General features: G+C 41.3%; 1 protein-coding gene across 1 annotated transcript in view; it reads right to left on the minus strand.

Moving 5' to 3' along the window:
• Window positions 1-18,051, minus strand: part of TMEM135 (transmembrane protein 135) — a 163,078-nt gene that overhangs the window by 110,096 nt on the left and 34,931 nt on the right. Inside the window, exon 4 of the mRNA XM_061457995.1 lies at window positions 15,433-15,466. Within this exon, the coding sequence (XP_061313979.1) occupies window positions 15,433-15,466 (34 nt within the window). The remainder of the gene's footprint in view (window positions 1-15,432; window positions 15,467-18,051) is intronic.

An 18,051-nucleotide genomic window follows, 5' to 3' on the forward strand; every position in this document is an offset into this window, starting at 1 on the left:
GTTGCTGTTCAAACTACGAGCTAACTCCAGTAAAGTTCCAGCAATAATCGTTCTAGCTTGATGCACGTTCTTTGAGTCTTTGTGTGCACAATACACAACCTACATTGCACACAGGCTAGAACTACAGATTTTTGCCCGTTAGTAAGACTTGCTTAACAAATCAGTGAGAGGCCTTACTCCAGAAGTTCTCAAAATAGAAATATCTTCAACCTCTGCTAAATTCAGACTCAGAAGGTCCGGATGGACAAGGCCTTGAGCAACCTGCTCTAGTGGAAGGTGTTGGGTGGTTGGGACTAGATGAGCTTTAAAGTTCCTTCCAACCCAAACCATTCTATGATAAATGGAGTATAAGCAGGCAGTCAGGCAGTGCAGTAGAAACCCTAGACGGACTTTCTTTTGGGGAGAGGGGGGAGGTGTCCAAGAGCTTTGTTATTTATGAGCACGGCAAAGCTCTCCAGCAAGGTTACTTACACCACTGCATTCCCATTACCGTTCACTTTGCCTAAGGCCACGAAGTTACTGTGATTTGCAAGCATTAGCAAACAATGCCCATATTCAAGTTCAGTGTATCCATTTCAACACAAAATGGTTGATATTGTACACCAGAGTCATGGCTCAGGACTCAAGGGGCCAGTTTGCACAGCTTAACGTGCTCAGGAACCGGGTTCACTTCCTGGCAGCCTTAATTAGGCTGCTATGGGTAAGAGACATGGTGAACATCAGGGTTTAAATAGGAAGAAAAAGGGCTATTCAAGATGTCATTTCTGGGACAGCAGAGAATTTCAGTGTGTTAAAAGAACTCTTGTCACCAAGGACAACTGCTTATTTTTGTATGGGAGGATGAGCGCCATTTGTAAAGCTCTTGCGGGTTAATAAAGACATTAATGAAGGGAGAAAAACAGAGACAAAGACAGTATGTGTGTGTGTCAGGAGGCAGGGAAGGGGTCTTGCTCTTTAAAAAAACAATTCTTATACAAACATCTGAAATATTTAAATTTTCACATATCTGAAGCAAATACAATTGGTTGTAAAGGATTTGTAAGCAGCTGGGGGGACATGAGCTTACACATACACGGAGTACGTGTTTCCAGTGCAACTGTGCAAGCAGTCTATGGAACTTTCTGCAACATGACTGATATTTAAAGACCTTTTAAGCAATACTGGAAGATTTGCAATTGAAAAATAGTAATCATTAATGTTTTCAAATACTCAAAGGTGACAATTTATTCAGCTTGATTTTGGAGGAGGGTTAAGCAAATTCAGGATGCTTTTAATGAAGATGTTTAAAATGTGTGGAAAGTCAATCTAACACATTATACTGACTGAATGCTTGTATTTTTCTAAGCTATGGTGAATACCCTTAAGATTCAGAAGCGTTACGTATGTGCCAGTTCATTGAGAGAACATGTTCTGCCACCGTAAGCCAGGTATTAAAGTCAAGAAAAGTATGTTCTTAAACAGACAGCATTCAGCCCCTCCCTGATTCCCACATCAAGTCATTCTTCTCCCTAGAAACACTGAACATGGAATTTCCATTTCCAAACTTACTTTAACAAAGACTTGAGAAGAGCAGCAGCTATTGAAGCTTCTGAGCAGAGGAAGATCACTGAACCCTAAAGAAACTCCTCAAAGAATCACACAACTCATGTTACAAAACCACTCCAGATTCACATGGAAGTGACCATATGAGACCAACCTCAAGTGATGCAGCTCCTCTGAAATAACCCTGTTTAACAGAATATTGTAGTAAGATAGACAACCGAGGCACTACTGGAATTCCCATAGTGACTAATAGCCTCATTTGCTCTATTTGATCATTGCTCTATTGTGTGGAAAGGGTAGAAAAGATAAGAGATTTAGGAAAGATCTGTCATGCCATTAAAGTCAGTTTGTCTTATGAACACAGAACAGACTTAAAGACAGGACATTAATTGGAAAGTTTCACATGTGAACAGGGCTAAAACGAACATAAAAAACTGCCTTAGGAAAACCAGCCAGCTTTAGATGCAGCTAAAATAAATCTTGCTCTGTCTTCAGCTTTCCCCACATTCACTAGATGTAGCTTGATACTGCAGAATTACTTCCTTCTGCTTCACCAAAAATGATGGTAATTCCACATTTTCTTCAACAATGTTTCCTCACTGGAGCTCAGCTTCAAGAAAGGATTCTTTTTCCTTTCACTTTTCCAACACCAATATTGTTTTCAAGCTGACCTGTCTTCCATCCAGACTGACATTTACAAGCTGTGCTAGAAGTTGTCCTCCTCCGCCTTTCTAACATTATTAGAGGCATAAGGAGCATATCACCGAGACAAGATTTTAAATGAACCACCTCCCCCTGAATGCCAAAGCAGTGACTGTTTACACAATTAAAAACTTAGTCTCAGCACTGTTCAAAAACCCACATATCCTGTAACAGCATCACATAAAGAACTTAAGTGGCCGCATGTTAATGTTTCCCACTTTACACAAGGTTACAGCCACACACCAGCACCTTCTTTGTAGCTGATGATAAATCTAAGTAAGATTATTTATTCACAGCAAGACTTTTGAATTCATTTTTACACAGAGCCACGAGACACTTTTTAAACACAGAAAACACTTCAAAATGTAGAAATGCAAACAGAAAGACAATTCTTATTTCAGACTGTATGGGCAGAGAATAAACCTTTTGGTTTGCATCAGGAACCGTGAAAAAGGAGAAGCTAACTGTAGTACTTTTTAGAGAAACCCTCACTTCTGTATAGAAAAAGCTGTTTGTAATTTTTAGACCACACTTTTCCTGCTCCAGAACTCTCTGTGGAACTGGTACTTAAGCATTTCAAACGCACAACTTTCATTTTGACAGCTGAGAGTTTTAAAAGGAGCAAAATGATTTCTGGGCTGCAACTGCTGCTCTGTTTAATTATCACTATTCTGTAAGTGACGTCAGGAAAACGTATCAGACTTTAAAGTCTTTCAAAAGGTAATTTGAAGCATGAGGGATTTAATTTCAACTGAAACATTTGGAGCACAGAAAATAATAATTAAATGTAATATGTAATTCATCAGAACAAAGCAGGACCATTCCACCAGCCAGTCCTATGGCAAGAGTAACATTACACCAATCAAATCGTAAGTCAGCAGCATGAACTTACACTTTGTAAACTATATTCATAGAGTCATAGAATCATAGAACACTCAGGGTTGGAAAGGACCTTAAGATCATCTAGTTCCAACCCCCCTGCCATGGGCAGGGACACCTCACACTAAATCATATCACCCAAGGCCTCGTCCAACCTGGTCTTGAACACTGCCAGGGATGGAGCATTCACAACCTCCGTGGGCAACCCATTCCAGTGCCTCACCACTCTCACAGTAAAGAATTTCCTCCTTATATCCAATCTAAACTTCCCCTGTTTAAGTTTGAACCCGTTACCCCTTGTCCTGTCACTACAGTCTCTAATGAAGAGTCCTTCTCCAGCATCTCTACAGCCCCTCTTCAGATACTGGAAGGCTGCTATGAGGTCTCCACGCAGCCTTCTCTTCTCCAGGCTGAACAGCCCCAACTTCCTCAGCCTGTCTTCATACGGGAGGTGCTCCAGTCCCCTGATCATCCTTGTGGCCCTTCTCTGGACTTGTTCCAACAGTTCCACGTCCTTTTTATGTTGAGGACACCAGAACTGCACACAATGCTCCATCTCAAATATTCATCTCAAATACTTTCACACTGCAAATTTTGAACACGGATTTGAAGCTTTCTTCTTCTGTAAAACAAAATCTGAACTCCAAGACAAGTTTTCATAATACTTTATTGATGCCAGAAACCATAAAGAAACAGTGGGACAACTACTGTCAACGCAATAACTGGAAGATTTTAGGCAGGACTGCCAACAGTGCAGAAAATCAAGATTCCAAAATCCTGTGCATTAGAATTTGCCAGTTTTGTTAAAAAGGCAGTACAGAAGCACAGTCGGAAGTGGGTATTTACAGATTTTAGCCAATGCACTCAGCAGTTTTGCTGATCCACCAACCTCCACACACACACCTTTGTCAGTATCCTTTGTACTTAGAGCAGTCCTCCAATACCTAAAGGGGCTATAGAAAACCTAGAAAGGGACATGTTAAAGGCATGTAGGGACAGGACAAGGGGAATGGCTTTAACCTGCCAGAGGGGAGACTGAGATGAGCTCTTAGGCAGAAGCTCTTCCCTGTGAGGGTGCTGAGGCGCTGGCACAGGGTGCCCAGAGGAGCTGTGGCTGCCCCATCCCTGGCAGTGTTCAAGGCCAGGTTGGACAGGGCTTGGAGCAAGCTGCTCTAGTGGAAGGTGTCCCTGCCGTGGCAGGGGGTTGGAACTGGATGAGATTTAAGGTCCTTTCCAACACAAACCATTCTATAACTAATAGACCAGTGCCTCAAATGCTGTCTTGTTACACACCATTCCCACTGACAGCAGGACATCTACTTTCATTTTCAAGCTCCAGTGGAAGACTTCAGGGTTGGGGGTGAGGGAAACTGAGAGGAGTGACAAGCCTGCAGCAGCATTTTATCCACTTCACTGAGCACCTGAGGCATTTTCCTCCTGCCAGCAGCACATGGACCCTGAATGTTGCTCTGATACAAATGGCAAATATTGCTGGAAATGGAAGAGAATACCCTCCCTTCCAAAGAAGTTCCCATTTCTACACCTATGTATTATCACACACAGACAGAGAAAGCATTACTTTTCCTTGCAGTCCCACATCGACCTCTTCAGCCCTTGGACTGCATTTTCCTCTACTTCTCTCAGAGCAGAGCCATTTCCCTTTACTCCCAAACCTCATGAACTCAGAAGCACAAGTGGGCAGCAGAAACTGCCAGGTAACAGAGACTGCTGCAGAGAATGGAGGGCAATACCTGCATTTCCTGAAGGTTTGAGGAGGAAAATATGACTGTCTGACAATCTAAAGATCCAAGAGAAAGGAAGAAGACTGCTAAGATTGATGTGAAGTTGGAAGAGCAGGAGAATCTTGCTCTGAGAAGCTTCACCCTTTTCTTCCACCACAAAAACCCTTGATTTTCTTCAAACACTACTGGGATTTCACCTTCTGAAAAGCCTTGAATTCTCTCCTGACCCAACTGATCTATCAGAGCACTGCCCACAGCAATTCTCATCATGAGAAATGCCACATGCAATAGAAATGGGTGTCTGAGAGCAATCCAGACCCTGAAGTCAAGCATTATTTTCATCTCAACAACTAGCAAAGAGTTAACTGTAAAAGTCATTTAGCTGTCTTTAGCACTTAGTATATTTCTGATACGTAATTCTGCATAAGCCATAAGCTTTAGCTGAGAGGGAAGTCTCAAAACTGATTTGCAGTATTGACACTTTTGCTAATTCTAGGGTGGTTACTCACTATGAAAGACCGCATTAAAGGAGCACAAAGATAACTATTACATCGATCTTCTAACAGATACACTGGAACGTTCAAAAATGCAAAGCAGCTTTGCATAGAAGGCAAGAGACAAAGTATGAAATGTTTTCTCTGACTCTTGCCAAATGTCCTGCTCTGAAGTGATGGATGAGGTTTCCTGAGGCTAAGATGCCAAAGCCAATTAGCCATGTCAATCCACAAGAACGCCAGCTGCCAGGGTCTAAATTTATTACTGTAGTACTTAAAAGTGAAGCCATCAGCAGTGTTTAAGTTCACATGACTCCTAATTTTAAGACCTGCCCTTTTTAGATTGAGGGTGGGGGTAGCGACAATGACCTTATGTTTCAACCTTTTAACATCATCACAGAATGCCACGAATTACCCATAATTTGATTATGAAAAGTATTCTGTTAATCAAATTAGTCTATGTTATGTTCTATTCAGAAGAAAGTAAGACTCCTGCTTATTTCCCTCTTCATCTGAGTTTTATGTAATGTTTATATTTAAAAGTAGCAATTTATTTCAATATTGCCTGTTTCAGTTGCCAAACTGCCTTCCCCACAGAACATGATATGTGTAAAGTATATAGCTCACCCATTTATGGCATCTCCTTCTGAACTCCAAAATACAATTTTTGGAGAGTGTCTTGAGCATTCGTCGACTGGAATAAAACAAATCCAAGTCTTTGATTATTTGAAACCATCTGCATTTCATTTCTAAGCAAGGAGGGTGGAAATGTAGATCACACAATACACTGCCCTGCACAGTCACCACAAGAAACCCAGTGAGTCCATGAAAGGGTAAAATCTTTCTTTCTGCTTAGGTGCCTGTGGAATAGATCTGAACGTTACTGTCAGGCACTGAAAAGCACCCATTTAGTTGGATTAACTTCCATATTCCCCCAAACCACTCGGAAAAATTTGCTCCTTTTCAAGTAGCCTACATTAACTTTATTAAGATCTTAATAGAAAACATCTTGGCTTTTTGCTACTGCTACATATACTCTTTCCTTTCCTTTGCTGCTCCAGTACACAACTGGCACATGGTATTAACAGCATCTCCTAAACTGTTCTGTCCCCTGAGGATGCTAAGAGAATGAGACAAAATCAGAGGCACAACAAGGTTAAGAAAACCTACAAGTCTTCTGAGAAGAGAAAATGGGTTTTCTTTATCATATTCTCATTCAAAACTGGGTTTAGGTACTTTTAATTATTTTTAAGTTGGGAGGGTTTTAGTTATTTCTGCACACACATGCCTATGCATGCCCAGGTATTACAGCAAATAAGAATCATTACAAGAGCCTAACATTAATAAGTGCTGGTTCTCAATTACTGATTTGACCCATAAGAGTGCAAAGCAAAGGAGAAAGAGACCAGAATGAGTAAGAAGTACATTCTAGTTAAGCAAATCTTTCAATCCCTCTTGTTTCATTATGATTTTTTCCTTTGAGATGTTTCTGAAGGACAACTTTATATTTTGAGGCTTTATTCTGCAATGGAATTTCAGTGCTATTAGTGCCTAAGAATGCTCTATTTCATTACCATTTCATTATAGATTATTAAAGACTGTCTGTTGAAATTCTATTAAAAAAAACAAGCCACATTTCTCACTCAAGCACGCTGCCTTCATGTGTAACCTAATGTCATTAGTTTTCTTCTTTCCTATTTGCTCTTTAAAATCTAAGGGATTCTGAAGGAATCTAAAGGACCAATCTTAGTTCTTTTTGCTGAGTTTCATAAACCAGGTTATATTCAAGTCCTCTGTCACTGCCAAGAAGTGCATTTATCATGCCTGATCGTCCATGCTGTGACACCAGCCATACCAAGTGTCAGAAAAAAAGGGGCTGACTCTGCCTGGCATTAAAACATGGGAAGAGTAAATGATGCGAAGGCCTTAGAACAAACATCTGATGAGCTCCAGTCGAGTATGCCTTCTATGAAACAGCAATGCTGTGAGCTCTTTGTGTTCTACCCTGTTATTCCACTAAGACCCACACAACGAAGGAGCAGAAGCTACAGAAGAGCTCTCCTCCTAAATCCAGATGACAAATAGCAGAAAAACACTATCCTGCAACAAAAGGCAGGATTACTCAAGGAACATCTCATAGAAGCAAAGGAACCAACAGAAGCAGAAGGAACCAACCCTACACAAAACCCAGCTTACAACGTGGTCCAAAACAGAGGCAAAAATGCCTCTATTAGAGGTGGGGATTCAGGACTCTCAGCTGACTTTCCAACTTGAGATGTGTTACATTAGAACCATAGCCTCAGGGAAAACACTGGTGAGTTGCTATCAATGCCTAAATTTATAGCAGAGAAGACTTGTTTCTTGTCAGCACTAAAATTAAAGGCTTAACTTGTGACAGAAGTTCAGAAATAATCAACCACAGCCAGCATCAAGTCATCACCTGAGGCAGTTTGTCCATGGGGCAGCAGAAACTCTGCCCTCAGTGAGCACTTGAGACTTCTTTCTGGTCAGTACCAAGTTCTGGCCTTTTTGATCTTCCCTAGCAGCAAATGAAAGGTGCTTCCCTATGGAGATCATACATCACAACGCATCCCAACATGGGGCAACAAGGTAGGAATTACTTTATGATCCCAAGTTCCAGCTCAGTGTGGTTTTCACTGAGGAAAATCCAAGAGGTTCCCTGTGAGCTTCCAAACAGGATTTTTTTTTTCCCCTCTAAGTTAACTGGGAGGTCAGAAGCTGAATACCATAGAAACACAGAATCACTTAGGTTGGAAAAGGCCTTTAAGATTGAGTCCAACCATTAACTTAGCCCTGCCAAGTCCACCGCTAACCCACTTCCCAAAGTGATGCATCTACACCTCCAGGGATGGTGACTCCACCATTTCCCTGGGCAGCTTGTTCCAGTGCTTGACAGCCCTTTTGGTGAAGAAATTTCTCCTAATATCCAAACTAAACCAAGTATTAAAGTACTTGTGCTGTCCTAACAATAACTTACAAAACTGAGAAGACAGGACGATTTACTACTATAACAACAGAGCTTGCCTGGTACTTAGGGTTTTTTTGGCCGGCAAGAAAGAACTACAAGGACATGAAGTGAAACGGCAAGCGGAATGGCTTCAAGCTGAAAGAGGAGAGACTTGGATTAAATATTAGGAAGAAATCCTTCCCTGTGAGGGTGCTGAGGCGCTGGCACAGGGTGCCCAGAGAAGCTGTGGCTGCCCCATCCCTGGCAGTGTGCAAGGCCAGGTTGGACACAGGGGCTTGGAGCAACCTGCTCTAGTGGAAGGTGTCCCTGCCCGTGGCAGGGGTTGGAACTGGATGAGCTTTTAGGTCCCTTCCAATCCAAACCAGTCTGTGATTCTATGATGACGGTTAGCCAAAACACATGGGATATGTTAAATACCAATTATTTCACAGAATTATCAATGATGAAGTGACAATCATGAGCTTTTTGTATTTTAAAGGCTATTTCTGAGCTGGCATGCAATGCTCTCCAGCATTGAACAGCACCAGCAACTCAAAGCTGCAAGTTACACAAATGAAAAACATGAGTTTATAGTTCAACAGCACATTACTCAAAAGAAGAAAACCCAAACAACAAAACAACCCCTTCAACCTGTATTATTCATAGAATCCTCCCTCATGTAACTGCAACTGGCACAAAGTATTCCCTGAAACATCCGTAACAACTCAGACACATTGTACAGAAAGCATTTGATAAGCTGGTGAGAAAATCACTCAGGAATGCTCAGTCAGAGCACTTCTTGCTCCTTTACAGCATTACCAGTTTGCCTTTAGCAAAAACACAGAACTACAGAATCAGCAAAAAGCACAGCTTAGCAGTGGGTTTCTGCTGCTGCTTTGTCTCTTGCCATCACAAGTCTCACCCCTCTTTCTTCCGCCCTTCCACATATCACCCCCCTCAAAGGATGAAACCATAACAAATCTAGAGTATGTGGAAAGTGGCATTGGAGGGCCCTTGGCCTCAAACATCTGAATGCTGCTTTATATTGCGCTGTATCTCTGTCAAGTTTCACTGCCTGTGTGTACCATGTATCTTAAATTAGGCTAATGGCTTTCACTTCTTCAAACTACTGCAAAGCATGAAGATTTAGTGATATTTTGCATCATTTGAACTTCCATCCTGTAAAAATCCCATATAAATATCTGGAGTTAAAGCCAATGAAGAGCTCTGGATACTCATTTCTCCATCACATCCTTGGGGATTTCTTTTGAAGTCTGTGCTGCAGCATTCTGCATGCACCTAGACCAAATATATCAAGCTTTAAAAGCACAACTTACAGGCAGCCCTCACACTGACTGGTTGGAGTAAACAAAGATACAGACAAAACGAACACAGGTTTCGTCTACTTATGCAACTGAAAAACAATTCAAGCATGAAACTACTTCAACTACTTTAGAACTGCAAGAAACTTTGTGCTCAGCTGTATTACACATTCTCTATCATATACAGAAGTGGAGCATCACCCACTGGAATGCCTTTATCAATGTGTTCAGTTCAATAGATGTTTAATGTGAACAGTATTTCTTAGTAGCTTTATTTCTTAACTAGACTTGAAATACAAATGAAAGAAGTATTCCTGCAACAGCAGGGGAAGGGGAAGGGGAAGGAGCTGATAGCTCTGAAATGAACAGCGATGAGGGGAGCAAGCTCTCAGCTTCACGAGCAGGCTGTTAGAGTGAACACAGCAGCTCCCAGGGGTTTCCCAAAAACTAGATGTACAACAACCTGACAGTCTCTCCATACTGCACTCATCACTATCCTCTCAGCACTTCTCTTTATTGTCACTGGTCTTTAACATATGATCTATGCGTTGCACATCTCTGGGAAGATGTACCCTTCCTCCCCTACTTTGCTTTCACATCACTGATGACAAGCATGGCCATGTATTCCTTACATTATATACATTATATCTTTGCCTCTGCATAGAAGTACTTACAGACAATACTTCATAAATGGCAGACAATATCAGCACAATGATAAATTAAACACAACCTCCATATTTCTGTACAAACGTTATCCAGGTGCAATTGCTGACACCATTTCTCCAACTCCCCCACCCAGGACTTCAATAATCCCCCCTCTCTGCCTGTCTGGACTCTTGCTATATTTCTCTTCATAATAAAGACAACAAAATTCATCCTTTCCTTTGCCCACAACCCCGTAATTTTCTTTATCATCTGCTCACTACTTTAACCACAACAGATTCTACATTTTCTCATCTTTCTTCTGCTTGTTATAGCTGGAACACTCCCACAAACCAATTTCCATTACAACAGTCCAGCTCCAGTCCCTTCATGATTATTGCCACAATAAATTCTCATTTCTCATCTCCAAATTGTCAGCCTCCTCTTCTTTCAATCCTTTCTGTCTTATTTTTCATACCTATACCTTTCCACTCCCAGATGCTGCCCCTGTGGCTAGCCAGATTCACAGACTGGTTTGGGTTGGAAGGGACCTCAAAGCTCCTCTAGTTCCCACCCCCTGCCACAGGCAGGAACACCTTCCACTAGAGAAGGTTGCTCAAGACCTTGTCCATCTGGACCTTCTGGGTCTGAATTTAGCAGAGGTTGAAGATATTTCTATTTTGAGAACTTCTGGAGTAAGGCCTCTCACTGATCTGTTAAGCAAGTCTTACTAACGGGCAAAAATCTGTAGTTCTAGCCTGTGTGCAATGTAGGTTGTGTATTGTGCACACAAAGACTCAAAGAACGTGCATCAAGCTAGAACGATTATTGCTGGAACTTTACTGGAGTTAGCTCGTAGTTTGAACAGCAACTTAAAATCAAACTGATTTGTGTGAACCACAATCCTCTCATGTGGATGGGAGCCGCAAACACAGGTCTGGGGTGTGGAAAACCTTCAATCCGTGCAGCAAAGGTTTTCCAGAAGAGCTGTGAACTGTAAACAGAAGGGAGTTAGGAGCAGTGTCAGGAAAGTGTAGCTACAGGAATTTTGCCACTGGGTTAAGAAGAAAGGCTGGCATAGCAGCTGGTCGGCGAGCATCATGAGCAAAAGTAGATAATGGATTACTTGAGATTTATTGAAATCAAAGAAACTGCTGGCACTAAAATGAAGAAAGTCAGTCAGTGTTTTGCAGTACCCGAAGAAACAAAACCTGTAGTTTGCATTCACTTCTAACATCCCATTTTCAGTTCATGGCTTGCTCAAAGTCCCTGCACCCAACCTGGCCTTGAACGTTGCCAGGGATGAGGCAGCTACAGCTTCTCTGGGCAATCTCTGCCAGGGCCTCACCAACGTCACAGGGAAGAATTCACTCCTAATGTCTAATCTAAATCTCTCCTTTCAGTTTCAAACCATTCCCCTTTGTCCTACCCGTAGATCCTTTTACCCTTGTAAAAAGTCCCTCTCCAGATTTCCTCTAGGCATTATTCCTATACCTCTTCCTCCCATCACACTCGAGAACCAGTCCTCAACAGCATCGCTCTGCCTTTCGCATCTAGCTGCCTTATCTTAATGCTTAAGCATTTCCAGTTTTATAAATACCATACATTGTAAGCCATAGCACAAAACAAAGAGAGCCTTTGAGATAGTGATGCACAGTTTAAATCTCAAACATAGCACGTAAAGAAACTTCCATATTTTTCTTATAAAGGCAAAAAACACATGTTGTAATTCAGCACATGCCAGGATAACTGCCTCTTTGGTGCTGCATTTCAATGCCAACACAGCAATTCTGAACTTTTGCTTCTCAAGTTTTATATGAAATGAGTCCTACTGTAGATTTGTCTCTCCCTATCTTGCATATTTAACACAAAAAAACCCACCCTAATCCAAAACCACTTTCTTCAACTTAAAAGCAACAACTCAACTGTTGAGCTGTTCACAATCAAGTATGCCTTAACTGTTTGGAAATGTAAGAGCTCTAAGTCTTACTCATGGACAGTAATTGGTACCATCTACTTTTCCAGATAAAAATAACTGCAGAGATTACATTTCATTTTCCACCTTTCGTTGGAATCTTGGGGTTCCTTTTGATCTCACATTATCCACGAAGGATCATCTTATATGTTCACTACTAATGCACCTCTTACCATGCTAGAAATTTCTTGACTTTAACATATGCAATCCAAAATAGAACTTGAAAGGCTCCATGCTTCTGTGTGGCCCACAGTAATGACCACACTGCTCTTCTGTGACAGGCTCTTATGGGAGCATCAGGTCTCACACTGTAACTAGTTAAACACTCCCAAACCCACACGTTCAACAAGGTTAAGGCTCAAGTATATTAATTTCCTTCAGAAAACTTTGACTGATTTCCAATGAGAAGCTCAGAAGTTGATGTTAAACTCTGCATATCAAAATTGAAACTACAAAACTACAGATCCTTCACTCCTACCCTTATTTCTAGTCTTATCTTTAAAAAGATATGAAAATCCAAGCCCTGAACGCACTGTTGTACAGCTTCAATTTAGCAGAAAAGTTAGTCTAAGAAAGCATTTTTATTCGGCATTTCCATAGAGCATATACAGCCCAAACAGCTTATATTTAACCTGTTATTTTATTGTGTAAGCGGTAAAGAAACACAGGGGAGTTCAGGTTCACATAAACCTATTATCACAGACATATTTAAAACTGGCCAGGACACTTACTCACTTGTTTCTAATAGCTTCAGATTAAAGAACAATCAAAACGCTACCTTTATAAGATGAGTCCTTAGACTCGTTGTTTCACTCAGAGCTGAGAAAACAGCAGCATAAAGACTTTAACACACCTTTCCCCTTCCTGCTAAGTAAACTCAGCTCTGAGGATGGATTGTCACACAGGACCAACAGGACAAGAGAAATACAACTTCCTAATTTAAAAGCCCTAAAGATTCACTGCAGCAGCAATCATGATAATTCCTTGTAACAGCCAATAAACCTAATCACAATCACATCCGGTCTAACTGGGCAAAGGCACACATGAAGAGTCACACAAAAAGCCTCAATTATTATTGCTCAGGCCACAAAAGATTTAGCAAGACATGAAGCAAACCCAAAGGAATACATTTAGCTCGATGAGTATCTTAATAGGTCCTGACACGAGTTCTACACAATACAAGAAATGCAGTGTAATTTCACAACCTAATGATTCCAATTTGCCAGCTCTCAGAATGGGGCATGCCACAATATAATGATGACAGAAATACAAGGTTTAAAGGCTTAGTAAATTTCTATGTGAATCTTATCAAAGCATATAAAGTTCTATGCCAAAGACAAGCTACACAAATAGGGAAACATTTACCATGATTACACAGCTTGCTAACAAGGTAAATATCCCATGATCAAGGGCAGATTACAAAGCAAACCCTCGTAGCCCTGAGTTCACCACAAAGATTTGTGACTAAAATAAGCCATTCTGCTGAAGAGAAGAATATCCACTGCATTGAATGGTGTCCATCAAATGAAACTGCGTCCAGCATAACACCATCCAACATCCCATGAACTGTGTGGCATCATAGCTTAAGGGCTGTGAAAGCAATGGCAGCATTCTCAGAACTGGGATACTGTGCTGTTATTTCACTGCACTTACTTCTTAGAATCATAACACAGAATGCCAGGACAGAAGGGACCTCCAAGGATCATCCAAACCAAGGTTCACCCTCCTCTTGAGAAGTCTATCAGAAATGAATGATGGCATCTCCAACTGATTATCACCATCCTTATAACCTGTTTCCTGAACAAGGAGTTTCTACACAGCTGCTCTTCTGAATTCAAGGAAAACTTCAAACTTTTATTAGAAAGAAATTCTTCCCTGTGAGGGTGCTGAGGTGCTGGCACACGGTGCCCAGAGAAGCTGTGGCTGCCCCATCCCTGGCAGTGTTCAAGGCCAGGTTAGATGGGGCTTGGAGCAACTTGATCTAATGGAAAGTGTCCCTGCCCATGGCAGGGGATTGGGACTGGTTGAGCTTTAAGGTCCCTTTCAACCCAACCAGTCTGTGATTCTTTGGTTTTCAAGCTGTAGATTTCCTGGCAAGTATAAACCTTGTTCCCATGAGTTACTGGGAGTGTGAACATCTCATTTACTACATTTCAAGAAAATGATTTGTCATTTTTGAAAATTAAGTCAAAAAACTTTATAAAGAAAAGGAATCCTAGAGGATGGGGTAAGAGCCATCCAAGTCAAGCAGCTATAAAAGTTCAAATAGTACTTGACAATAGAAACGTTGTGGTAAAAACTGATTTCTTCCCTTCTGGAGTCTGTAAGCTCCACTCAGGAATCAGTCTGTAATGAAAGGCAATCTGTCAATACAGAATAACCCAAGAAACCATTTGTGCTCAAAAAAATTACTGAACACCAGAATTTGAGCGAGAACTGTGTAACCCATTAGGCAAATGCATATGGAGAGTTTCCAGGGTATTTACTTGCCAGCAAACACATGTCACCTCCTGCCAAAAGCAAATGTTCCAACCCTAAATCTTCAGAATTACAGCCACCATCAACAGTGACTGTACAAGGATGGAAGAGAAGGTATCATGTTTATCACCCTATGATACATTTTCTTTGTCCCATCTCTTCTAGTCGCTATTCTTTTCAGACTTCTGCTCTTGCCCAGTTCTCCTGAGGCCACAGCAAATCATCCCAGTAGTCCAGAACACAGCTCTTCAGTTTTCTTTTCTGTAGTTTCTGTGACTCTTTATGCATCTCAAACTATACAAAAATGTCAGATAACTCTTTTGGCATAGTAAAATACTTCCTAAAGGAGTATGATCAAGTAACATAAGTATTACATACTTAGAAGAAGTTAACGCATAAAGCAGCATTTAGCTAAATTTACTACTAATACTTATTTGAATGAGATTGTAAGCAATGTGACACACTATTTAAATTGATACAACCATGTAGTAAAAACATTTGCACACACAATAGCCAAAGCTCCCGAGTCACAATTTGCTCTTAAGATCATTTTAGTTGATTAATAAGAAATAAATCTGAACCGAGGACAAATGATTATAAATGGAATGGATCTCAGCATCAATTTTAAACAACACACTTTTTCAATGGATCTTACATATTATTATTCTTGAAATAAAGGACTACTTACTTGATTGGCCATGTAGATTGTGAGGAGACCTCTCCTATAAATACAAATGAGAGAATTAGTGAGTGAATTAAACTGTTTGCACGCTAAAGAAAAACACTTTAAGAATTCTGAATGTTTTATTACAGAAGAGAGTTTAAAAAGCAGATTATTGATGGAGGATGAATAATTACCACCCTATAGAAAAGTAAGTATGAAACCAAAAACAGCAACTTGCTAAGCACAGTAGCCAAAGTGACGAATTACACAAACCTGGTTATACATAGCAACCTGCTCATACATAGAATCATAGAATAGTTAGGGTTGGAAAGGACCTTAAGATCATCCAGTTCCAAACCCCCCTGCCATGGGCAGGGACACCTTACGCTAAATCATATCACCCAAGGGCTTGTCCAACCTGGTCTTGAGCCCTGCCAGGGATGGAGCATTCACAACCTCCCTGGGCAACCCATTCCAGTGCCTCACCACCCTAACAGGAAACAATTTCCTCCATTATATCCAATCTAAACTTCCCCTGTTTAAGTTTTAACTGTTACCCCTTGTCCTGTCACTACAGTCCCTAATGAAGAGTCCCTATAGGCCCCCTTCAGATATTGGAAGGCTGCTATGAGGTCTCCACGCAGCCTTCTCTTCTCCAGGCTGAACAGCCCCAACTTCCTCAGCCTGTCTTCATACGGGAGGTGCTCCAGTCCCCTGATCATCCTTGTGGCCCTTCTCTGGATTTGTTCCAACAGTTCCATGTCCTTTTTATGTTGAGGGCACCAGAACTGCATAGGACCCCTGAAGCCAGCATGAAGGGACAAGGCACCCTGAATTACACACCATGTATGGAACTCCAGGTGCTTCAGCAAAGGTTGGAAAACTCAAGTTCCATTATTTCCTACTGGACCGGTGCTATTCTGGAGTTTATGGGATTTGGGATTTCTATCATTGTCCCCACAGCTGTTACACACAAACCTTGAACACAAAAGGTACCACATGTTGAATCATTAAAGTCTCTCAATATGAAACTGAGTTTATAAACCTGAACTCATTTGTCCTCACATCACTGAGGACTTTTTTATATTGCTACCACATGAGTAACAGAAGGTCAAGCCAGGCTTGGACATTCCACTTCATGACATTGAAGTTTTCAAGTATTCATAGAGTGCTTAAGAGAACAGTATGTTAACAGAACATATCTTGCTAGCACTTCAGTTGAAGGAACAAGGAAAACAATGTGACAGGTAGCAGGAAAAAGTCTCATAGGGAAAAAACACCAGATATTTCATCTTTCTTGGATTACTTCTGGGTTTTTGTTGGGTTTTTTTGGTTTTTTTTACCCTGTAATAGTATTAAAAGTTTAGTTTAAACACCAAAACACTCACCTGTTTGGAAGCACAATTAAATTTACCCATGCAAGCTAACCTGGTAATAAAAGACACTTTGAGTAATCTTGAGAACATCAGAACTTCAGTAAGTTCTGCAGTAACACACTGACCTGTGACAAGCAACTGGCTACTGAGTGACTGTCCTCATTTCAGAAACAGCTTTAGGAGTACAGCCTGTGCATTCACAGTTGTATTATATACAGTGTGCACCAAACATCATGACTATTGTTTGTGCACATCATTTACTCAGTGGCTTCTCTCCTCCAGTCTCTGTCAGGCAGGCAAGGGGAGGACACACAGGGTCTTCCAGCCTCCCACTGAAATGTATTTTAAGTACTAAAAAACTAAGAACTGGATCTAAGTAACTTTTATCTTCTATTGTGGTCCCTTCTGGCTAAGTGTAAAATCCAACCTGCCAACCCCAAAGACAAAGAAAGGAAAAGAGACTAGAGCAGAGGAAGGAAAGAAATCAGCGGCTGCAGTGCAGCTCCAGCGAGAGCGATGCCGAGAAGTCAGAGCTCAGGAGGAAGAAAAATGTGCAGACAACGAACTGGTGCACGAAGTCACTTCCTGAGCTGAAAATACAGCAGGTTGATGGATGACATCATGTGCAAGTGCCTGCAGCAAGCACAGCTCCGTCAACTGCTGCAAGTGGCAGGGGCTAACTGCAAGCAGAAAGGTTTCTTCCTCCAAGTCCATTCTGTGACTGTTTTCAAAACAAACAGCCCCATGCCCTGTGCAAATGCAATGTGATGCCTAACCCAACCCTGAACTCAACTGCTAAAAGTGGGTGGAAGTTCAGAAAACCCTGCACTATTTTACAGCAATGACAGCTGATGGAAAACCCGACAGAAAGATGGAGACAGGCCAAGCAAAGGGCTGCTGGTACAACCCAAGGCCTGTATTAACACTGCAGCTGGTAAGAGAAGAATGTAATTGGGAAATGGTAATAGAAGAGCAGGAAATAATTAAACATAAAAAATAATTAGTCAGCCATGTCTGACCACCTGTTTTGGGGAGGTTCAAAGATGCTAATACATGGCTAACATTTCACCCCCAAACTCTATGACCCAGTGTGGAACATCAATCAGGAGCACCGACATCAGCTACATCAGCAACAGTCTGAAGGAGTCTTAAGACTGGTATCTTTTACCTCAAAAGGGGGATTGCACAAAAGCAATCACAATTTAATCACCCTTTAATCCAAGTAATGAAGAGCTCTAGTGTTCAGTATACTTTTCATTCTGTTTCT

Source organism: Pezoporus flaviventris, unplaced genomic scaffold, assembly GCF_033815535.1.
Source record: "Pezoporus flaviventris isolate CSIRO_AGI_PZ_B2104156 unplaced genomic scaffold, CSIRO_AGI_Pfla_v1 ptg000025l, whole genome shotgun sequence".
Lineage (NCBI taxonomy): Eukaryota > Metazoa > Chordata > Aves > Psittaciformes > Psittacidae > Pezoporus > Pezoporus flaviventris.